General features: G+C 40.1%; 1 protein-coding gene across 2 annotated transcripts in view; it reads right to left on the reverse strand.

The window, feature by feature from the left end:
* The window catches only part of LOC307043211 (1-phosphatidylinositol 4,5-bisphosphate phosphodiesterase beta-1-like), a 43,516-nt gene that overhangs the window by 1,176 nt on the left and 17,340 nt on the right, over positions 1-25,000 (reverse strand). The window contains exons 14-31 of one of the 2 annotated variants that reach the window (XM_079687526.1): positions 24,868-25,000; positions 22,958-23,118; positions 18,746-18,842; positions 17,503-17,587; positions 16,682-16,806; positions 14,971-15,125; positions 12,498-12,665; positions 12,244-12,343; positions 11,901-12,005; positions 11,291-11,403; positions 9,502-9,652; positions 9,336-9,389; positions 8,062-8,239; positions 3,884-4,010; positions 3,140-3,216; positions 2,041-2,130; positions 1,324-1,381; positions 780-866 (exon numbers count right to left, since the gene is read on the reverse strand). The exon at positions 24,868-25,000 is cut by the window's right edge and continues 33 nt beyond it. In XM_079687526.1, the coding sequence (XP_079543652.1) occupies positions 780-866; positions 1,324-1,381; positions 2,041-2,130; positions 3,140-3,216; positions 3,884-4,010; positions 8,062-8,239; positions 9,336-9,389; positions 9,502-9,652; positions 11,291-11,403; positions 11,901-12,005; positions 12,244-12,343; positions 12,498-12,665; positions 14,971-15,125; positions 16,682-16,806; positions 17,503-17,587; positions 18,746-18,842; positions 22,958-23,118; positions 24,868-25,000 (2,064 nt within the window). The remainder of the gene's footprint in view (positions 1-779; positions 867-1,323; positions 1,382-2,040; positions 2,131-3,139; positions 3,217-3,883; positions 4,011-8,061; positions 8,240-9,335; positions 9,390-9,501; positions 9,653-11,290; positions 11,404-11,900; positions 12,006-12,243; positions 12,344-12,497; positions 12,666-14,970; positions 15,126-16,681; positions 16,807-17,502; positions 17,588-18,745; positions 18,843-22,957; positions 23,119-24,867) is intronic. The other variant, XM_079687527.1, reaches the window with a different exon arrangement.

Genomic DNA, 25,000 nt, shown 5'->3' on the forward strand with positions numbered 1-25,000 from the left:
TACACGGATCGTGTTCAAATCAATAGGCACGCAATGACTCTAAATAATAATGATCACGCCACCAAACACACATTCAGACTAAAGGAACCAGCCTGTTTGGAAAATGACAGAAGTAGAAAGTACAGGTATTTGTGTTCAACATGTAAGAAGTAGAAAGTACAGGTATTTGTGTTCAACATGTAAGAAGTAGAAAGTACAGGTATTTGTGTTCAACATGTAAGAAGTAGAAAGTACAGGTATTTGAGTTCAACATGTAAGAAGTAGAAAGTACAGGTATTTGTGTTCAACATGTAAGAAGTAGAAAGTACAGGTATTTGTGTTCAACATGTAAGAAGTAGAAAGTACAGGTATTTGTGTTCAACATGTAAGAAGTAGAAAGTACAGGTATTTGTGTTCAACATGTAAGAAGTAGAATGTACAGGTATTTGAGTTCAAAATGTAAGAAGTCAAAGTAAAGTACTGATAACAGAAACATTTACTTAAGTAAAGTAAAAAAGTATTTGTACTCCACTACTTCCCACCTCCGCTAGTTACCTGTAAACAAATATAATCAGCAACTTATCAGAGTCTCAAGTTATGAAAGTAATGTAGCCTGATCCGTATCAAATGCATGCAAATAATTAAAAGAGATGTAGGTATCTAGTGTTTAGGATTCAAACCCATAGGCTGCAGCTCTACCAGCTGAACTAGGCTGCGGCCCATTGTTTTATGTATTACTTTTCTTTTTGCATTGTTGTAAAGCACTTTTTTGTTCTTGTTTTTGTGTGTCTTTTTTCTACCTTTGGTTTCAGGTCCTGTATCTCCTGCAGGAGCTGCGTGTGCTGCTCCACCAGCTGATCGTGGCGCTTCGTCTGAGTCTCCTCCAGCTGGAGACAGAAATCATGCAGAGAGTTTTATCAAGCGTTATATAGAGTGGTGCAGTGATTTCCTATTTCTGTAGTGGACCCTGAAGGCATCTCCCAGGTTCCTGCCACAGAAAGCAATGGGATTTTTCCATTGGCTGTTTGGTTACTGCAGAAAATAGGCAACACACGTTTATGACACATGTTTTTAAATGAACCAGATATGTCGTAGAATAAAACGTTCTCTTCAGGTTGTGTTAACCACAGACCTTATTTTAGGCTTCTAACACTTTCAAAAACCCATTGACTTCCAGATGAGGGAACAGGAAGTGCTAAAATGCTGACCAATTTCTGGGTTTTAGGACTCATTCCTGCAACACTTTATTGTGTTGTAAACATTACCTTTTCCTGATCGTCTAGACTAGAGAGCTTTCAGACTGGAGAAAAAACCATCAAATAAATGTTTTTATCCTCCGCTCACCCGTTTTATGTTCTGGACGACTTCATTCACGTAGGACTTATTGATCTCGGTCTTCTCCCTGGGGACACACAGTCAGAGTTTCAGATAAACATTTTTATGAGATACACTAAAGCAGGGCTGTCAAACTCAAGGCCCGGGGCCCAAACCCGGCCCGCGACTTCATTGTATGTGGCCCGCAAGAGCTTGCAAAGAATATAATACGTTTATTATACGGTTACATGCTACTTTACAGTATATCTATATATGTTCATTTTAATTAATTTCTTATTTTATAGTTATTTATTTTTATTTTTTTTATACTTAATTGTATTCACCTTCATCTGTGCTGTCCTGTTTTTCAATCTTACCCTGTTGCTGTTAAACTACTGAAAATAAAGGTCCATCTTATCTTATGTTGCCCATAAACTATATGTCCCACAATGCATCTCATTTTGTGACATGCGCACTGAAGAGACTTGCAATTATTTACCCTAGACTTCTGCTTTCAGACGTAGTTAATTATGAAGTTATTACCCTATCCGATAAAAATCCAATGCAGAGGCAATAATATAATATAATACATTATTTAATATATATTATGTATTTATATATGTATATTTATATAGTTACAACCGGCCCTTTGAGTGCAACCATAATGCTAATGTGGCCCACGATGAAATTGGGTTTGACACCCCTGCACTAAAGTAATGTGTGTGTGTGTGTGTTTATGGATCGTACTCTTCTGCCAGATGTTTCTCTTTGGTCTTCGCTTGATTGATCTTCTCTGTTCTCCTTCGATCCATCTGTCTCTTCAACTCTTTCTTCTCCCTACAGCAGCAGAAAAAACACTCGAGCTCAGTGGGAGAGATCAGTCACAAAATAACTTGTTTGAAAATGTTCAATTTGGGGTTTCATATCTGCAGAGGGCAGTGATCCTAAAAAGTGTTTCAGAAAAAGGTGCAAAACAATCTCACTGACTGACCCCACGAAGGAACGTCAGTGGAATACAAACGTACAAAAGTAAAGGCATCAACTTTCACCAAAAGCTAAAGTTATTCTTTGTATCTTTTCACCTAAATGTGTGTTGTTTACAGTGGCGAGCCATCAGGGCGCCTAAGATATTCTACAAAATAATATTTAAAAACATTAAAAAATATATATATATTTTTTTAATATATTTTTGTAGTTATTTTTTTAGTTACATTTTTCATTAGTTTTACCAAAATAACTTGATTTAATTGTATTTAAAATAACATTTCCAAAGAAATAACTCCTTCGAATCTGCCTATTCATTTTCTGTTGGAATGTGAAGGGTTAAATGAAAGAAGCTCGTCTCTGCGAGTTACTGTGAAGAGAGGAGCTGTTGGACCTCCAGGCGGTCCAGCTATGAATTCACAGAGGGCCCAGCGAGAGAGTAATGTCAAATGACAGTACAATTGACCAATCGTATCGCGGACTTTATGACAAGTTCCGCCCACTGTGAAACTTTTCTTGTTTCCATAGCAACAACAACTTCCTGTCAACAGCGTTAACTCGCCTTCAAAATAAAAGCATGCCAAATTACAGTTAAGACATACAACTGCAACGAAAGTAAAAAACACAATGCAATATCCTTTTCAATTTCAAAGAACACAAATAGGGTTATTTACAGGTGTTGTTTTGTGTGATAGAGGGTCGCTTTCATTGATGCGTTTTGCACCCCGGGCCGTTGTTTTGATATTCCGCTGAAGTATACGCTGTGACGTAATAACTCGAGGGAAGGGGTGGGGGTCAGAGGGCCTAGGTATAAAAGTCACGGCTCGCAACTGGTTGTTTAAATCTCATGTTTGAGACTCACTTGTCGCAGATGTCTTTGAGTTTCTTCATCTGCGTGTTGTGACTCTCCTCAGCCAGACTGCTCAGCCTCTCCGTCAGCTGCAGGAAACACATATCACATCCATGTTTAAACTAAACTGGGATAAAGCAGCACATGGTCTGATAAACGTAGAACTAAACTCTACAGAAGCTGGAGCATTGGGGTTCGACTGTGATATTATTTTATGTTTGGGTCATAACACGTCTAAAGGAAGACATGCAGTGTAAAGAAAGCACTTTCATTTGTTTTACTTTGTCTGAAGATTTATCTTAAAATTCCCCATAAAGTTAGTATTAAATTAAGCCTAATTTGCATATTTAAAATAAGGTTTCAGGCAACTTGTAACAGCAACCTTGCAAAGTTTGCAAAGAGAAATGGAAATTCCCCTCAGTAAAGACTCTAATGTGTTGACTATATGTTAATGCAAAACATGTGGCATTATGTTCATATTTCTGTTTATATTTAACACAGACAGTATTTACATATTTAAACAGAATATTTCAGAAAACGTTCATAATGGGAGTTTCGTAGGGGTATCTATTACTTTAGATTTTTACTTTATTTACTTGAGTTGTCTTTTCTTGCATTATAAAATAACAACTTACAGCACAACCTCATTTTACAGAATTGAAATATTGTTTTTATAACTTGAACTATTCGCCTGCAGCAGAAAGGTAGCTCAGGTTAGGATGGTCCAGTTGTTTTTGTTACACTTCTTGTGGTTACCATTTTGATGTGTTCTCTCTGCAGGTACTTCTGGCTGTAGTACTGCTCCTGCCTCAGAGCCAGGAGCTGCTGCTGCTGCTCGTCTCTCAGCTGCTGCAGACGCTCGTCCTTCTCCACCTCCGAACCCCTGAGGTGGCATATACACCAAATGAGTAAATAAGAACTACAGCAGCCATTTTACAAATCCCTATTCGATTTGACATAACACTTTCTTTTGCATTACATTATATGTTACGCTTATATCCAAAGCGACTTACATACTCAATACTGTGGGCAATCCCCACAGGAGCAATTTGGGGTGAAGTGTCTCAGGGACACAACGACATGCTGACTGCAGTGGGGTTTGAACCTGTGCTCCACTGATCCCAACACCAACACACTAGTCCACTGCGCCACAGCCTCCCGCCTTATCCAAAGCAACTTAAAATAAGTGCAGTTGAATTAAAGGTCTCCTATTATACTGTTTTTCATCAATATATCACAGGTCTCAGCAAGGATGTAACTTTGGTTTGAGAAGTGGGGGGGACACAAAACAGGGGGTCCTCCGCAATGAAACATTGTTCTCGATTTAATTCCATTTCCTGCCTTTCTACAAATATATTAGGGACTATGGTGTTAAAAAATCCAATACAAATGTGTAGTGTATATAATGTCTGTGCACACTTATCTAGTATCCTATCCATGTGAACCTGTTTTATTTGTGATGACCTCAACTCCTCTAGGGAGGTCCGGGATGCATGCCCCCGGGCCTCCCTAGAGGAGGTCCGGGGCATGCACCCCGGGAAGATTTTTTTCTTTAAATTGAAGTTAAAGGCATCAATCTGGTGCACTTTGAGGGCAATATGAAGAGATGTATGGATACAGCTCTCAACACTCAGATGAAACAGAACTGTATGTATTTCAATAATCAGAAAACCATTAGAATATGCTCACAACCAATAACACATCATTGGTAAACTCCTCTCCTATCTTTATCTTTCTTTTTATTTATGCATATTTTACTAATCACTCCCTTTCAAACTGTGTTTTTTAATTTTTTACTGACAATGGAATTATTTCTTAACTTATTTTGAACAACTATATTAAATAGATGGACATATTTGTTTAGACCAAACCGTTTGAGACCCACTGAGATAACTTAGACTAAAGTTTACAATATAATCACTCAGTGAGTCCTTTACCAACCTGCTGACGTTATCTCAGCCTCTCAGTCCCACAGGAGAGGACTCTCCCTCTCCTTATTGTTGAAACAGCTTCTAATCTCCATTAGCTCCTAGCTAGCACCAGATGCTAACGTCAGTCAGTCAGTCAGTCAGTCAGTCAGTCAGTCAGTCAGTCAGTCAGTCAGTCAGTCAGTCAGTCAGTCAGTCAGTCAGTCAGTCTCTCTCTCTCTCTCTCTCTCTCTCTCTCTCTCTCTCTCTCTCTCTCTCTCTCTCTCTCTCTCTCTCTCTCTCTCAAAATGCGCCCGTGCCACACAGACGCTCCACCGTGACGATGACCGCTTGCGTAAAATAAAAATAATAAACACAGTTGAAAAGTGGGAGGGGACACAAACAGGATATTGAAAAGTGGGGGGGACATGTCCCCCCTGTCCCCAGTGGGAATTACGCCCATGGGTCTCAGATATATACAAAACCTGTAGCATCCCATAATCCCCTCTGTTTCAGCCCTGTTTTCAAAGTGCTGATTCTCTGTCTGTTACTTTAGATGAAAATAAGGAGCCCCTCCCCACGCCCCTCTGAGAGACATTTGGTTACAAAGAACAGAAGGGTGCTCTAGTACCTCATTCACACCAACGCAACTCAGGTTCAAGCTCCGTGCTAGAGCTTTTCAGGTTCAGAACCGGTTCTTCGGTTTAGCTCCGGCTATTTTCACACTGCCCAGAGTCCGACTGGTGCTGCGTCATTGGGTCATTGTTTGCGTCATGACGTAACCGTTTGCGTGCCTGCTTCATAAAGCCAAACCGCGCGGAAACCCCTCACAGCTGACACCGACAACAACGACAATGGCCGATTGTGCTCCAGCTTCCTCTGTACCTCTTCGGAAGACCAGGTTCCTAGTAGGTAGCTGGTCTCTTCAGTGGACCACTGCTGCTTGTTAACTTTCTCCATCGTTGTGTACAAACTGGATAAAACGCGGGCTTTTTGTTGTTGTTCAGGAGTTGATCCCGCCCCTGCCCCTGCCCCCGCCTCGACGTAAGCGTAACGTATGCGGTGCTTTTGCTCTAGCCGGACAATTTGTTGGTGCTTGAAACGAACCGGATTCCGGAGCTAAGAGGCTGCTCCACTGCCGTGTGAACAGGAAAACCCGGTTATTTTTCAAGCTCCAGCTCCGAACCGGCCCTGAAACACCGTTGGTGTGAATGAGGTATAGAAGGAGATTCAGGTGATAAGGGGGGGGGGGTTACCTTGGTTGCTGATTGGCTAAAACATCGTTATGACATCATAAAGTGGCCAAAATCTCATCAGCTCATTTTCAGACAGGTTTTTATAGAAATGGATCAAAAAGAGAAAGAATCTTTGTTCCTGAAACTTTCAGAGTCTCTTTTCACAGAGGGGACACATGTTGATGTAAAAGAGACATGAAGAAGAGGGGACACATGTTGATGTAGAAGAGACATGAAGAAGAGGGGACACATGTTGATGTAGAAGAGACATGGAGAAGAGTGGACACATGTTGATGTAGAAGAGACATGGAGAAGAGTGGACACATGTTGATGTAGAAGAGACATGGAGAAGAGGGGACACATGTTGATGTAGAAGAGACATGGAGAAGAGGGGACACATGTTGATGTAGAAGAGACATGAAGAAGAGGGGACACATGTTGATGTAGAAGAGACATGAAGAAGAGGGGACACATGTTGATGTAGAAGAGACATGAAGAAGAGGGGACACATGTTGATGTAGGAGAGACTTGAAGAAGAGGGGACACATGTTGATGTAGAAGAGACATGAAGAAGAGGGGACACATGTTGATGTAGAAGAGACATGGAGAAGAGGGGACACATGTTGATGTAGAAGAGACATGGAGAAGAGGGGACACATGTTGATGTAGAAGAGACATGAAGAAGAGGGGACACATGTTGATGTAGAAGAGACATGAAGAAGAGGGGACACATGTTGATGTAGAAGAGACATGGAGAAGAGGGGACACATGTTGATGTAGAAGAGACATGAAGAAGAGGGGACACATGTTGATGTAGAAGAGACATGAGGAAGAGGGGACACATGTTGATGTAGAAGAGACATGAAGAAGAGGGGACACATGTTGATGTAGAAGAGACATGAGGAAGAGGGGACACATGTTGATGTAGAGGAGACATGAAGAAGAGGGGACACATGTTGATGTAGAAGAGACATGAAGAAGAGGGGGCACATGTTGATGTAGAAGAGACATGAAGAAGAGGGGACACATGTGGATGTAGAAGAGACATGGAGAAGAGGGGACACATGTTGATGTAGAAGAGACATGGAGTAGAGGGGACACATGTTGATGTAGAAGAGACATGAAGAAGAGGGGGCACATGTTGATGTAGAAGAGACGAGAAGAAGAGGGGACACATGTTGATGTAGAAGAGACATGAAGAAGAGGGGACACATGTTGATGTAGAAGAGACATGAAGAAGAGGGGGAACATGTTGATGTAGAAGAGACATGAAGAAGAGGGGACACATGTTGATGTAGAAGAGACATGAAGAAGAGGGGACACATGTTGATGTAGAAGAGACATGAAGAAGAGGGGACACATGTTGATGTAGAAGAGACATGGAGAAGAGGGGACACATGTTGATGTAGAAGAGACATGGAGAAGAGGGGACACATGTTGATGTAGAAGAGACATGAAGAAGAGGGGAAACATGTTGATGTAGAAGAGACATGAAGAAGAGGGGACACATGTTGATGTAGAAGAGACATGAAGAAGAGGGGACACATGTTGATGTAGAAGAGACATGGAGAAGAGGGGACACATGTTGATGTAGAAGAGACATGAAGAAGAGGGGAAACATGTTGATGTAGAAGAGACATGAAGAAGAGGGGATACATGTTGATGTAGAAGAGACATGGAGAAGAGGGGACACATGTTGATGTAGAAGAGACATGAAGAAGAGGGGATACATGTTGATGTAGAAGAGACATGAAGAAGAGGGGACACATGTTGATGTAGAAGAGGTCACTACCTGCTCTTGCTGCATTGCCGGACCGTCTTCTTGAACTTGCTGTTGATTTCTCGGAGCAGCTCGGAGGTTTTCTTCTGGTGCCTCCTCACCAGCTCCTTCAGCTCCTTGAACTGCCGCCGCTGCTCCTTCTGGTAAACCTTCGACTGCTGCAGAGCCTCCATGGAGCACACCGGCACATCTGGGGGCAAATGTGGACATTTTGAATGAAGTTTAGTTTGTTTGTTCATAGTGTCGTGGACAGTCCCCATTTATCAACTGTCACAAAAAACAGTACATGGGGCAGCTTTAGCCAACGTTGCTAATTTCCAGCTGTTGTCCAGATGATAATGGACACCTTTTTAAAAGCAATACATCAACAGCATTAGTTATAAAGAAAGGATGAAAGACAAGTTGATAGAGGAAAAAGGATAAAAGAGAACAATGAAATGCAAACAACACACGTTACTACATACATGTCCAGTGTTTCTTTTAAAACCCTCCGGATGTCTTCGGGTCAAATCTGACCGGATTAATACTTTCATCAATCATAACTTTTTTGTTTCACATTCGATTGCATTAAGGCTTCATGATATCCTTCACAGTAGAGATTTGAACATAATTGCTGATCACCACTTTCATTGTATTTTGGATGATTTAGTCAACTTTGTAACAAAGTCCGAACATGTCCGCCTCCACATACACACCCACGCGCTTCTCAGTGAGAAACTGTCCTGAAATCACCTGGATCACTCACACACACACACACACACACACACACACACACACACACACACACACACACACACACACACACACACACACACACACACACACACACACACACACACACACACACACACACACACACACACACACACACACACACACACACACACACACACACACACACACACACACACACACACACACACAACAATTTGACACATTTCCCCCCCTTATGTGCCCATCCCCCCACATGGATCACACTTGGCACACGCAATACATGTTCAGTGTCTATTCTTTGTATATCTACTGCAGTTGTTCATGTATACCAGTAGTCTGATACAATATTTACAGTTAGAAAGGGTGTTAAATGAAATGTGGTGATGATTAATGGTTTTTGTGTTAATGTAATAGCAGTTAAAACAGGACCGATCACCAAAGTAAGGGGGAAACGAAGACAATAGGAGGGTTAAAGCTTGTATGAGTTTCATCATACATTTCATCATTAATAATACTTTTCTGGTCAATCATGATAAAAAAAAGTCTGTTGAAAGCAACATGTGAACACTCACCTATCAAAACACTTAAAACCAGATCTTCACTCTTTGCTGCTGGTTTGGCTGCTTCTGAAACGCAGAGAAGAAATGAAAAACATCAATAAAAGGTTACATGAATATTGGCACATTAAGATGTACTTTAAGCACTCTGTCAATGTGTGTCTCTGGAGGCGGGGGCTACCTGTCGTAGCTGCTTGCTGATTGGCTGCGGAGGCTTTGGGCGTGGTGGTGATGGGGGTGTGGCCTGCATGGCCGGGGGCGGGGCTTAACCCGTTCTCCTGAGGAGCTGGTTTCAGATCAGCCTTACGCTCCGCACAGGTATCTGCCTCATCCTGAATAAACACAACAAGAATAAATAACAGCCTAATGAGCGAAAAAATCACAAGTTCAGTATTAAGTAAAACAAGAATTTGAGTTTTCTTTAATGATTATCTTAATTTTTTTATAAGGGGAGACACCCAAGCAGTGGCGATTCTAGAGTCTGTGGGGGCCCTAGGCAAACATTCACTGGGGGCCCCTCGAACCAGCTTTCATCACCATCAGTGGTGCCCCAACACACTCTCTCCCCCCCCCCCCCCCCCCAGAGAGGAGCAAGGCAACGAAACTTAAGAAGCAGCATTTTACGTAGCGCTATGCATGGGGCCGCCTTGAGGGGGTTTCCCGACATGTCCTTGCAGTAAATTAAAGTGTGTTTCATGTTGTCGTTGCTGTGGACCTTCTCAATCTACCTTCTTTGGGGGCCCGCTTCTGGTCCGGGGCCCCAAGCAGTTGCCTGCCTTGCCTGTTCGCAAGAGGCGCCCCTGCACCCAAGGCTAAAACAACCGTTTACTATGCTCGTGACAATTTTTTGAGTTTCTATATCATGTCTTCTTTCAGAATACTAAAAACAAAATCTGGGTTTTTTCCCTTTTTTCTTTTTCCTTTCTCTAGATTTTTATTTTACATCATATTTGGGAAAAAGTCTAAGCAGTTCACTTTGATGAATCTCAACATTTATGGAAAGATGCGTCCAATATAACAAGAATTTGAGCGTTCTGGATTATCTTAATTATTTTGAAGGAAAGACACCCAAGGCTTAAACAACCTTTTATTATGCTCTTGACAATTTTGTGAGTTTGGGCTATTTTTCTTTCATAACATGCCTTCCTTCAGACTACTTCAAAAGCAAACATCCAGGTTTATTTCCTTTCTATTTTCCTTTCTGTCTCTACATTTTTATTTTACATCATTATTGGGAAAAAGTGTAAGAATTCAAGTAGTTCACTTTGATAAATCTCAATATTTAATTTATATAAATAGTTATCACCGCAATAAACCGTATTTAATTTTGTCTTAATTTACAGGATTTAATTTCATATTCTGTTCTTGTACATATCCCATATTCTATTGACATGTATATACACTACCTTTTATTTTGTATTTTTTTTATATTTATTTATTCGTTTGTTTATATAATTTATATTTATTTTACATGTTTAAAAGAAACTAAAAATATAGTTTAAATTTAGTTTTTTAACAGAAGACTGTTTTTGTTTGTTTTATAAAGTTATTGTGTTGGTTTTAAAAGTTCATAAGTTGTATGATGTTTTTATATGGTGTGTTGTGTTGAAATAAATTAACAAAATGTTAAGACAGTCTCCTTGTTGATTTTTCCAACACATTCAGAATCATAATTTAATTACTTGCCGGTTGCGCGAAAAAGGCGGTTTGTCTCTGCGTGCGCTTTCATTCGCGCCACAGGTCGATCAGTGGTCGACCAGTGGCCTTACCTGACGACCAGTGGTCGACCAGGAAAACCTTTGGTCGGGGGCAGCCCTAATTTTATTATATATGTTGTATTGCTGGAGGAGCTCAGGTCAAAAGATTTCCATTGCTATTTCTACGCTGTAGCTTAAATGGCAATAAACCCTTTGAATTTGAATTTATTTATGGAAAGATGCGTCCTATAACTATAACCAGCAGAGCCTCACCTCGGTGTGTGCGTCCTCCTCTCCGTCCTCCAGCGTCAGCGCGGCCAGCTGTTTGGACCGCTGCTCCAGAAGGTTCACGTACCGGATCGGGTTGGACAGAGCCTCGATCACATCTGGACAGGAAATGCAGATAAAGATTAAAAAACCTAGATGAATACAGAGCTGTACTTTATGGATCCGTTTCATGGACGTGGACATATTTAAGTTACTTTTAAATGTTGTTGAAGTGCAGAAACATGTTCTTTGTGTAGATTGCAACTCAAAGACTGGGTATGAGGTCTACAGTGGTGTAAAATTAAAGTCCATTTATGTGAGAATTAAATAAACACAATATTGAGGTACTTGTATTTTCACTGTCTGCTGCTTTGTACTTCTACTCAACATTATTTTTGTTGTATATTGTCATAAAATACTGTAAATAAAACTGAATAAAATCAACAAATTAAAATGGATTGTTTATTTTTATAGGAAAAGTTTAGACTAGTCCGAAAAAAAACATTCTTGCATGAAAAATTAGCAAATTTCTTGATTTTAAAACTCGTTTTTTGTGAAGATACGTCGGAATAGTTGATTTCCTGCAGAACAGTGTTTACTTTCTTTGAATTATTACCTGCAAAGGTGTCTGGGACGTAGTCTTTGACTTCAATGTAGACAAACACAGCCGGCAGAACCAGAGACTGATTCTTCTCGTTCCTCAAGCTGATGTAACGATAACCTGAAAGAAAGATCAACCAACCGTCTGAAGCCAAAGAGTCTGATGTGTTGGGTGAGTAATAATGAAAGAATCAGGCAAGAAAGAACGAGATGTATAAAGACACAATTACAAGGAAACATAGCAATGAAAATGAGTGTGATAATATTACAGTCCTAATAGATTCCTCTTGATAGTACACACTGATCCATTACAGTCTCACAATAGACAGAGAGGAAGTTCATGTGGGATGTATAACTACCTGGTCTGATAGCAGACACTGGAATGATTCGATGACCGATAAACTTTCCTCCTTCCTCAAAAGCAGCGATCCTCAGCGAGGCCAGAGTGGGAAGAATCACCTGCAGAGAGACAGAACATCCTCACACTGTTTGTTAGCTTCTGGAGCTAGCTACACTAATGGATATCAGAAGCGTTTTCAACAGGAAGTAGGAGGACGAGTTATCAGCAGATGAGTCAGAGTTACAGCTCAGGTTGGTTTCTGTTGAGTCTCACCTTTTTGAAGACGATGGGCTCCTCGTCCCACACCGGGTTGACGGCGTTGTTGTTCTGAGACGTTTTAGTTTTCAGGGCTTTCCTCCTGGTGTCTGCAGGAAGTCCGAACATGTCCGCCTCCACATAGACACCCACGCGCTTCTCAGTGAGAAACTGTCCTGAAATCACCTGGATCACACACACACACACACACACACACACACACACACACACACACACACACACACACACACACACACACACACACACACACACACACACACACACACACACACACACACACACACACACACACACACACACACACACACACACGGAGACGTTTCAGTAAATACACCTAACATGTAATTGAGAGGTGCAGGAATGAGTCATAAAAACCCTCACATATTTTCGTTAGAAGCCCAAAAGTAGATTTGCCGCTGCTGAATCCAAAAATGGCGGTTTCTAACAAGTAATGGATTTTTGATTTCTGAAAACTCTAAAGTCTAAGTTTCCAATGAGGAACTGCAGCACTTATTGCCACAACCGATTCCATTGACAAAACCAGTCATTTTAACGTGCAGATAATGGGAGGGTCTGCTAACTCTACCTTGATTGGGTAGTTACGTGACTTTGGTGAATCACACAGAAACACAAACTAACAACTAACCTATATAGACTGTGCACCAGAAACTCCTGTGTTCTGGGAGGAAAAACTACTAGTTTTGGCAAAGGAGTCAGGTGGCTTTGGCGAGAGCATTTATGGACGCAACACCATAAATACAGACGTTCATAAACCTACATTGATGTTGGCTTTTCCTTCACGGTGTTTTGCTGCCCTGTCCACGCAAGTGCATTGATCAGTTTCTGTGCAGCCATTACTGTGTATTTCTCCAAACTAGGGCTTGGGTTTAGATAAATACCTCAAACGACCCCACTTCAAACTCTCTGAAATGCAGAGTGGAGTACAAATACTTTGTTACTGTACTTAAGCACATTTTTCTGGTATCAGTACTTTACTCCACGACTTATTTTTCTGATGACTTTTTACTTTTACTTCTTACATTTGAACACAAATACCTGTACTTTCTACTTCTTACATGTTGAACTCAAATACCTGTACTTTCTACTTCTTACATGTTCAACTCAAATACCTGAACTTTCTACTTCTTACATGTTGAACACAAATACCTGTACTTTCTACTTCTTACATGTTCAACTCAAATACCTGAACTTTCTACTTCTTACATGTTGAACACAAATACCTGTACTTTCTACTTCTTACATGTTGAACTCAAATACCTGTACTTTCTACTTCTTACATGTTCAACTCAAATACCTGAACTTTCTACTTCTTACATGTTGAACACAAATACCTGTACTTTCTACTTCTTACATGTTGAACACAAATACCTGTACTTTCTACTTCTTACATGTTCAACTCAAATACCTGAACTTTCTACTTCTTACATGTTGAACTCAAATACCTGAACTTTCTACTTCTTACATGTTGAACTCAAATACCTGAACTTTCTACTTCTTACATGTTGAACACAAATACCTGTACTTTCTACTTCTTACATGTTGAACACAAATACCTGTACTTTCTACTTCTTACATGTTAAACTCAAATACCTGTACTTTCTACTTCTTACATGTTGAACACAAATACCTGTACTTTCTACTTCTTACATGTTGAACTCAAATACCTGTACTTTCTACTTCTCACATGTTGAACTCAAATATCTGTACTTTCTACTTCTTACACTTTGAACACAAATACCTGTACTTTCTACTTCTTACATGTTGAACCCAAATACCTGTACTTTCTACTTCTCACATGTTGAACACAAATACCTGTACTTTCTACTTCTTACATGTTGAACACAAATACCTGTACTTTCTACTTCTTACATGTTGAACACAAATACCTGTACTTTCTACTTCTCACATGTTGAACACAAATACCTGTACTTTCTACTTCTTACATGTTGAACCCAAATACCTGTACTTTCTACTTCTCACATGTTGAACACAAATACCTGTACTTTCTACTTCTTACATGTTGAACCCAAATACCTGTACTTTCTACTTCTCACATTTTCCAAACAGGCTGGTTCCTTTAGTCTGAATGTGTGTTTGGTGGCGTGATCATTATTATTTAGAGTCATTGCGTGCCTATTGATTTGAACACGATCCGTGTATCCATCATTTCCTGGTCTTCTCTAAAGAAGAGGGACCAATGGAAACGTTGTCATGTTGCCGTTGTTCAGCATGGAAACATTCATTAGCTAACAATGACATTATTGTTCTATTAATATAAAGGGAGGTCAGGTACTCTTTAAAACAGCTGCTAGTTATGGGTACTTTTTACTGAAGTACATTTCAAAGCCTCTTTACTTTGACTTGAGTTTATCACAGTACTTCTACTTGAGTAAAGGATGTGTGTACTTTTGCCATCTCTGTTGAACTGTCCCTTTAAAGAGGAAAGTACCTTCACAGAGAGGGTGTTAGCCACGATGCCGTCCACCGTGTTTTCTGCAAAAGGGTCGAAGTGTTTGTCCGGTCGTCTCATGAACTCCGGCTTCAGTCTGTAGCCGCTGCGACCGTTATACTCAAACATGAAGAGATTCAGCTGCATGGACAAATCTGGAACAAAAAGACAATATTAAGCAAAGTACAAACCTTTCGCAATGCGGTTAAATAAATCACTAAAAAATAAGAGTTACAATATAAGTGTATATATGAGCTATTAGTCCAAAAGAGCAGTAAAATACATTATTTTAGCATCCCACTGACTAATAGCTGCTTGAATTCCGAGTTTTGATGCTTTGAATTTATGGAATTCTTGAAAAGCTTAAATCAATTGAACTTATACTGATTTTGGATGCATTTTGGGTTGAGTTTGCAAACGAAATGAAGTGCAGTGTTTGCAATGTCCTTTCATCTTAATTGCAAGTGGTAAAATACGTAATAAGTATATTGAAGTATTGTTGATAAATTGTATAACACTGGCTATGTTTCACTACGGTTCAAGATACCTACTTGCCCCTATACACATTGTTATATCAATTAGTGATCAGATAACAACAATAGACTTAATTAATATTAAAAGTCATGTTTAATCTTCATCAAAGTAAATTAATTGGTATATTTTCTCATATTCTCTAGCGCCCATTTTTGCACGAGTGTCTAGATTTAGTTGCCTGAAAAGACTTGGAATTATTCAGGGAACTCTTGTTCGCAGAGGTAAGGTTAATACATCTGGTCGTTCATTATAAGCATTCTTCTAATGTGTCTTATATAATATATTGTAGGGCCATACCTATACAAAACATGTCTGTGAAGTTTTTTGCTTAAAATACCAAACAGATCACCCATTAGGCGCTTTCACACCAAGTACTTTGCCGTACTTAGTTCCCAGTACTTAGTTCATCGGAACTCTTTAGTTCACACCGGCATAAGTCCCTGGGGAAGGATTAGGCAAATGAAGCCATCACTTCTTCTTCTTCTGCTTTGGGTTTACTGGCACGGCGTATACTGCCACCCGAAGTCCCCGGCCGGAAGTCCCCGGAGTTGGGGACTGGCTTCAGTAGAAGCTGCTGGGACTCCCAACTTCTTCTACTTTTCAAAAAAAAAAGAGGAGGCGGAGCTAATGCTGATCAGAATTCTACCAGAGATAAAGTTAAATTCTGCTGTGATAAAACGCCATCCTGTTCTAAACCACATCAAGGATTATTTCTGAAACAGTCTGGAGCTCAAATGCTTTTTCTCTCGCAGGTTTACCACAAGGTGAGTTCCTTTTTTAATTTCCTGCTTTTTAAACACATGTGCTCTACAGTACAGGTTAGCTCTGAGTGTTAGCGAGGCTTGCTAATGTAAACAAAAATGAGATTACGTCCAAAACACGTCAGGCATTGTTTCTGATAGCAGCTCTCTGTGGGTCCGTCGCCGATTTGACGTCATATCGGCAGAAAATCTGTATCCGCAGAGAAAGGGTTTTATTTTCTGACGCTACGTGTGTTCACCGACACACCGGGGACACATATTTATGTATAAAAGACATCAAAAAGTGCATTTTGCATGGTAGGTCCACTTTATATTACATGAACTGTGAAGGAAGAATGCCACAAAGTTTTTTGTTTAAGGTATACAATCACTGCTCTTGTGTATACAATGTTGACATGAATACACTGAATGCTCACCTATAGTCTGGTAGTTGAGAGCCACGAGTTGACAGCCGGCGTTCCAGAAAAGCTGCGGCATGAAGTTAGAGGAATCCACTCTGGTTCCTTTTGGGTAGATACGACTCAACTGGGATTTATTATATCTGGGTAATTAATGTAAGGTTAACAACAATTATGTTAAGTGAGTTAAAATATTTCTAAATCCCCATCTCAGGGAAAATATTTCATTTTAAAGAACAAAATAACAGCAAGACATCTTCCAGAGCAAAAACATTTTAATAATTCATAAAAGAATAATCAATATTACTACAAATGCTACCACTAAAGCGCATCAGACTAAATGTACCAATACACTAGTTTTCTACAACTCTAATATAATGATAATAATAATAATAATAATAATAATAATAATAATAGTACAAATAAACAATAATGATAACCGTATTATTTTTGACATTATTATGATTAATAAAAAATTATAAAAAATCAAAATAATACAATAAAAAAGAAAAATAATGATAATAATACATTTTAGTACTTTTTTTATAAATATATATTTATAAGTTATAAAATATATTGTACGCTATAAATGTACAGGTTAAAAATAATCAAAAAAATGAACAAACCTAAAATGTAGCACACAAAAATGCAAAAGCATTTCTGAAAAGGTGTAATTTTCAAGTCATTAAAATAAAAAAATATTCTTGGACGGGGTTATACACGTCTAAGAAATTGTTTTAGGTTAATAAATACTAATAACAAGAAAAAGAGAAGGGACACAAAGCATGGAAGCGGTTGCCATGGAGCAGCGTATCCAGAGTCACTGTTGCCAAGGATACTCCACAAACTCCACCGGTGTCTTTGTGAGATGCTCCAGAGCTTTGGTCTCCACGAAGGACGACATGTGGTGACAACGAGCTGCCTCTACGCACACGCGCACACGCACACGCACGCACGCACACACACACACACACACACACACACACACACACACACACACACACACACACACACACACACACACACACACACACACACACACACACACACACACACACACACACACACACACACACACACACACACACACACACAAATATTGTTCAGCAATTGCCTTGGTTTCATCACGATTCCCATATTCTCTTTGTAAGGGATGGGAATGTGACGTAATCAACAGGAAGTCGGCCAATTTCAGCTCTTTGATTTAAAGGGGCCAAATTCTGCTCATTTTCAGGTGTATATCAGAATGTGGTGTCTCTACTTTAAAGAGTCCTCTCCTGCTGATGTTCAGGTGTATATCAGTATGTAGTGTCTCTACTTTAAAGAGTCCTCTCCTGCTGATGTTCAGGTGTATATCAGTATGTAGTGTCTCTACTTTAAAGAGTCCTCTCCTGCTGATGTTCGGGTGTATATCAGTATGTAGTGTCTCTACTTTAAAGAGTCCTCTCCTGCTGATGCTCAGGTGTATATCAGTATGTAGTGTCTCTACTTTAAAGAGTCCTCTCCTGCTGATGTTCAGGTGTATATTAGTATGTAGTGTCTCTACTTTAAAGAGTCCTCTCCTGCTGATGTTCAGGTGTATATCAGTATGTAGTGTCTCTACATGTCTCCATGCTTTAATGTTCAAAAAGCTCTTTATTGTTCTCATACTGCCTGTGCTGCAGCACCTCTTTTCACCCTCTGTCTGAAACCAGAGCTCAGTCTGCTCTGATTGATTAGCTGGCCGGCTATTTACATGTACAAAAACCTACAGGAAAGGGAACACTCCAAAGAGCATAATAGGGCCTTTTTAAAGTTATAGTATGTTTCTCTGTTGGAGAAGCCTTAGGATGTTCATGCTTAAACTACACTGTGTGCATATGACAATAAAGCCTTTACATCTTTGAATCAATGGGTTCATACAGAGAAACAGCTGCTGTGTGATAGTACATTCATATCAAAGATTATTCTCAAGGTGTGACATGTTGATCCTCTGCAGATAGAGCTGAAGCATGAAATCCAGCTTTGTGGGAGAACTGTCTTGTGAATTGTGTTGCAGAGAGAGAAGTGTAAATCAACGTGTGTGTGATCAGCTTTTCTCACTCTTTGAAGCTTCAAAGGAGTTGAACTTGGTTGGCTGGACGTAGTTCACCAGCGTGGACATCTCCTCGGTGGCAACGGCCTCGCGCTCTGCTGAGCCCTGACACAGATACACAGGATAAACAAGTTAAAGAGGGACATTTCTGTTGGGAAAATACTGAATGTACTGTTTCTATATCAGAGTAGCACATGATAACAGAGGCCCTACGTAACTGTGTAGATAACCAGACGTATGATTACATGGATGACGCTCATGAGACACTGTTTTAGACATATGATAGCTATGTTCCTACGATTAACATGATGACTCAGCCCCTAGGGAGATAGACATATGAATGTGATGTTTATTGCTTACGCAGGCGTAAACTAATCTGAACTAATGCCAGAATACTGCTTTGAACCGGTATACATGTGTAACCCCTAGATTCCACCGGGTCCGTCTGCGCCGCGTGCCGATCGCGGCCACTCTAGTCAATGGGTGCTATTCCACCAGACGCGCCGCGTTACGGTACGTCCACACAGCAGCTTTAAAAAAATCTTCCAACGCTTTTCTGCCCATTGACTTTGAATGGGAGTGACGTCACTTTGCCTCGCTTTTCGCCGAACTGCATTGTGGGGAAGCGGAGCGAAGATTTACAGGATTTACAGGATTTTCAGGATTCAAAAGTTGAGTAATGTTCAACTTTTGAAGCTGAGCATTTCCTCATATTCCAACTGAGAAATTACAGTAGCAAATCACCCGGTTCTTTACGACCAGAACTATTTACCGGGATACAAACCGGAGGAACCAGGCATGGAGGGAGGTGGCAGAGACAGTAGGTGAAACTGGTAGGTTTTCGCCTGTTTGGGGAGTTTATATATATATATAGCTCGCATAAAATCCCCGTTTTTTTTTGCTTTGTATGCCGGGGGCGGGAGATTCATGTGATTGGTTGTTGGTCGCGTTGCTCGCGAAAAATCCCCAAGCTCTCAGACACGCCCAGCTCCAAGATTTTCAAGATTTTTTCAAAGCTGCTGTGTGGACGTACCTACGACTAGAAGCGTCCCAGAAGCGTCTCGACGCTGGTATATTTGCTATAGCAACTCCAACAATTGGCCTAACAACGGCTTAGCAACCCCATTGTTTTGTTATGAAAATGTATCTATATATATTTATACACATTCTCGCGAGATCTATAAGGGTCGTTGTAACTTAAAGCGCGAACTGTTACTTGGCTAATGTTGTTATAATTCTCAGTATGTGAACACAGATAGAAAATGGAAAGATTTCTCACAAGTCAGCGTAAACGACCATGATCTCCTTCGGAGCCGGTCCAGCCGGACAACCCTGCTATCCGTGTGTGTGTGTGTGTGTGTGTGTGTTTGTGTGTGTGTGTGTGTGTGTGTGTGTGTGTGTGTGTGTGTGTGTGTGTGTGTGTGTGTGTGTGTGTGTGTGTGTGTGTGTGTGTGTGTGTGTGTGTGTGTGTGTGTGTGCTTGTTTGCGGTGTGGTGATGAGGTTAAATGCCACAGCATGCCAGTTGAAACAGTGAACGATCGCTATTGTCTTGTACGCTCAGGGTGTAGGCCTAATGGTATTATACAAAAATATTGTAGGAGAACAGAACAGTGTTCAAATTCAAATACTTGAAATCCGTAGTCTTTCAAGTAGGAGGAGAAATGCCAGCGTTCTCCTCTGGTTTACAGGCACTGTGTAAATTATATATATAGAATAATTATGATGATGAATGCATTTTGTTCACCACTAAAATACAGCAACACATCTTTGATTCATGTCGTTTATAACTGGGATATTACAATTAGTATTAACTTTGTCTGTACAACGTAGCCTGTCCAGGAAATATGCCCAACTCAACAAAAACTGCGAGCCGGCACGCAAGACGCTCCGCTTCTGAAACGCGCCCGGTAGGGTTTGACCCGGAGGTCGGAACAAAACCGCGGCGCAGACGGACCCGGTGGAATCCCAGGGTAACACCCTCTCTTGTATATAAGCATGTCGAGGGCACTATTCGGGGAACCAGAGCCGGCCCGACCCATTAAGCGACATAACCGGCCGCTTAGGGCCCCGCAGCCACTAAGGGGCCCCCTAGCAAAAAATAAATAAATATATTTTTAGTTTTTATTTAAAAAATAAATAAATCTCAGTACACCGTCGCCGTGATAAGTATGTTTAATTAATTGTGTTAATATGCCTAGATTGCCTACTCCCAAAGTAATGTATTATATTATTGAGTCAATAATATAATACATTAACCGTGCTTTACCTGAACCTCATCATGACACAAGAGAGGACGGCAGGATTGTAATTTCCCGTGTTCAGTGAATGCAACAGAGGCAAGACACCAGACCAACCAGAGAGTTGAATGGAAATAAACATCTGTCTTATTGGCTGACAGGTACCTATCATGTGAGCTGTGACAATGTTTAAAATAAACTGTCAGTCGGACTCAGAGTTTTTGAAGATGGACATAAGGAAACATTTTCTTAAAAAATACGACAATTCTCAAGTGGTGGCTCACACAACAACCCCAGAGCCACCACTTGAGCCAGGTAAACAAGGTATGTAAATGTCAGTAAACTTCCAAGTTATGCGAACATGTAAGCAAAGCATAAATTACAGCTACGTTAACGTTACTTTGAATCACGGGGGTAAGCTAAACCGTTAGCAAGTAGCTATAGCTAGCCAGATATATTAAATAAACACTTTGTCATATAATCTAAATGTATATTCCTATTGACACCTAGTTTCTATGTGAACATTATATGATGGACAGCCAGAGAGAATAAATGAAAAAGAGTTATAAAATACTATATGACAAAACAAGAATACAGTTTAAGTGATTTGTAAGATATCCATAAAGAAAAATCTGTTCACAGTTCTGTTTCATATGGGTGTTGAGATATGTATCCATAGATCTCTTAATTTTTCTCTCAAAGTGCACCAGATTGATGCTTTTAACTTCAATATTAAAAAAAAAATCTTCCCGGGGGAGCATGCCCACTAGAGGAGGTGAGGACCCCCTTAGAGGAGGTTAGGTCCACGGTGTTTATATGCTTATTTATACAATATGTGTTTATGCTAACATCATAAGACAAAAGTTGGTTCCGTGTTGTGTGTTGTGAGAACGCGCTAGAGTGAGGGGCCCCCAAGCCAAAGCTCGCTTAGGGCCCCCAAAAGTCTAGGGCCGGCCCTGCGGGGAACTATTTGTCCCATGCAGCTCTGTATGTGATGACTACTTCCATTCTTGCAAGGATAATAAATACTTGTATACTGATATTGAAGCTGAAGACGGTGACGAGTGATATTTTTCTAACAATTAATTATATTTAAATCTGTGGTTAAATGGTCTGATTGATGCATGTACTGGGGTTATGTTGGAAGTGAAGTTTCAGCAGATTAATTTGGTCCAACAAATTGTGGTCAGGAATTTTTGGACACTTAAAAAGTACAGCATTATCATTATCTGACAGAAATACAAACACAAAAACAAGAGTGAACAGAATTACAATGACATTTCCACACCTCCTCAAACCTCATTTTCTTGGTATTATTAGCCTTTATGAAATATCTCAAAGTAGGGTTTTGTGAGATTAAGATGAAAAGTTTCCCTAAAAAATACATATAATTGATCCGTTCATTTATATCATTAAAATTAAATCTTAAACTAGGTTTTCTAAAAAGTAATTGCAAAGTAGCCCAACACTACAACAAATGAATAAAAGGTTGCTCTAGTGAAGAGTGACGATTTAAAAACACTAAATAATACAATCTCTACCTCATGTTAATATTTTGTTTTATAAATATATCGGTACCTAATTGTTTGAATTACGTGACTTGGTCTACTTCTTTTTTTAAACTTTATTTGTATTTATTTTTTATTTTGTGTGAAGGAATAATGTGCAACGAAACAGGTGAATGGATACACAGCTATAGAGGACAGCAATGATTGGTGTATTTTTATGTAAACAAAATGATTAAAAGTAAATTATCATAGCTTGTAAGAGCACAGACCCACTGAAACATTTAGGACAAGAAAAAGAAAATAACATTACACATTAAGAACAAACAACAACAGCAAAAATAACAACAGGAAATAGCAAGTATTAACAACAACATTTACAGTACATAAAACAACAATGGAATACAAAATTAACAATGAAAATCAACAATATTTATTGACATTCAGTGAGGGCGAGCGGCCCTCAGCCTCACTGACCTTTTTACCCTCATCATCTTCATCATCATCCTCTTCCTCACTCTCAGCCTCCATCTCTGTTAAAATTAAAGTTAAACAAGTCTTCATCCTCATCGACTCTTCATCCACTCTTCTTCGTTTGTACACATCAAACAGCTGTAAACCTGACCCTGTGTGTTCGGCTTAAAGAGGGAATAAAACACCGTCATACACACACTCCACTTTATCAAAGTAACCGGAGAAGATTATCGTGAAATCATTTGCACTTGACTTGCAATGTGTTGTTGTTTGTTTGAATAATAACGACGAGTCCTACCTGTGGAAATATATGTTTGTTTGAGGAAATCCTTACACAATTTACATAAATGTTTTCCATATTTCCAAAACAAATGTTCACATCGCACCGGTAAGACTAGAGCTGCTTTCACACCAAGTACTTGGTTCCCAGCACTTAGCTCCCCCATGGCACTAAGTACAGATCGCGTTCACACCGGAATAAGTTCCCTGAGGGAAGATTACGCAAATGAAGCCGCTGACGTCACTTCTTCTTCTTCTGCTTTGGGTTTACTGGCAGCCCGCAAACAACTTCACGGCGTATACTGCCACCCGAAGTCCCCGGCCGGAAGTCCCCGGAGTTGGGGAATGGCTTCAGAGTAAATCGCCAGAACGCCGACACCTCCTCATCTCCACCGCTCCCATGTTTTCTTTTGTGTTGCCTTAAGTTATTCTCTCTCCGATGGTGCGCGGGGCTAATGCTAATGCTAATAATGCTAATGCCAGCAAATACAATGGCGGCTTCCCAAAACTTTTCAGAGTTTTATGGGGCGTGGTTTGCAATTCGCCCAGCCAATCAGAAATTGGTACTTTTTTCTCCCCAGGTTAGTCCCACCTCTCTAGCAGGCACTGAAAATAGGGGTAAAAGTTCTCGGAACTAAGTTCTCTTTTTGGTGTGAACGCAAAATTCCAGGCACTAACGGAACTAAACGGGAAAAGTACGGGGAAAAGTACTCCGGTGTAAACGCGCCTTAGGTCAACAATTGGGTAAAGAATTAATACAATTTATAGGAAAAATTAAGATACAAGAAAACAGCTGATCGAATATCTTTAAATCATAATCCAGACACTACATGGCAGGGATAAATTATAATAGGAATGCGTAATTTTTTAGCTGATATGGATAATTACCTGCTTTGGATACCAATAAAAAAACGGATTATTCACAACCTTTTCTTTTTGCAAACCAAATCTAACTGACATCACTATTGTAAACGCTTTGATTTCATTCATTGTTCCTCGTAAAGTAGAGAAATATTGCATTTGTCCAAGAATAATTTGACATGGCCTAAAAAACGTTCTTTTAAAAAAAGCCTTTGATTAAACTTGTGTTTCTATTACGCCTCTTGTAGCACTTTGGGATTACTTTTAGCAATGAAAGCTGCTTTACAAATACATTTTTTTATTATGATTGACTGCAGGGGCTGGAATCAAACCCAAAACCTTACGATTGAAAGACGACTCCCTCACAGCCACAGCAACAAGTGTGAATGTTTGAGAGGTTTTATCGGCAAGAATCAACATTTTTTTTGCTTTTGGCAAACATTATAATCATTCCTGTGCGGACAAAAACAAACAAAATATTTGTTGTGTGGACAGGTGGCTTGAGAGGTGCCAGCTCACCAGTTTGAAAGTATCTTTGAGCAAAGCACTGAACCCCTAACTCCTCCATGGCGTCGAGAAAAGCAGCACCTTCCCTCTGACGCCTCTCCATACATGCATGTGTTTGTGTGCATTTGAACATTTTTGCAGCTCAGAGAAATCCCGGTTCCTTCCACCCTGTTTTGTGTTTTCCTACAAAGCCTGTGAGTGTGTGGCAGCAGATTTCAGATGGATCTAAAGGCTGAAGGAGTCCTTTTGTCTTGCGTCTTTCTTACCTCCCGTGTTGTTGCTAGGAGACGCCGATTCGTGGCTCTGATTGGCCGCAAGGTCCGCCAGTCGTTTGGTGTCCGTGTTAGCCGAGGGTTTGTGGGATTTCTTGTTTTTGACGAGAATTTTTCCCATCAGCTC

Source organism: Notothenia rossii, assembly GCF_949606895.1.
Source record: "Notothenia rossii genome assembly, chromosome: 6".
In the NCBI taxonomy this organism is placed as follows: Eukaryota; Metazoa; Chordata; class Actinopteri; order Perciformes; family Nototheniidae; genus Notothenia; species Notothenia rossii.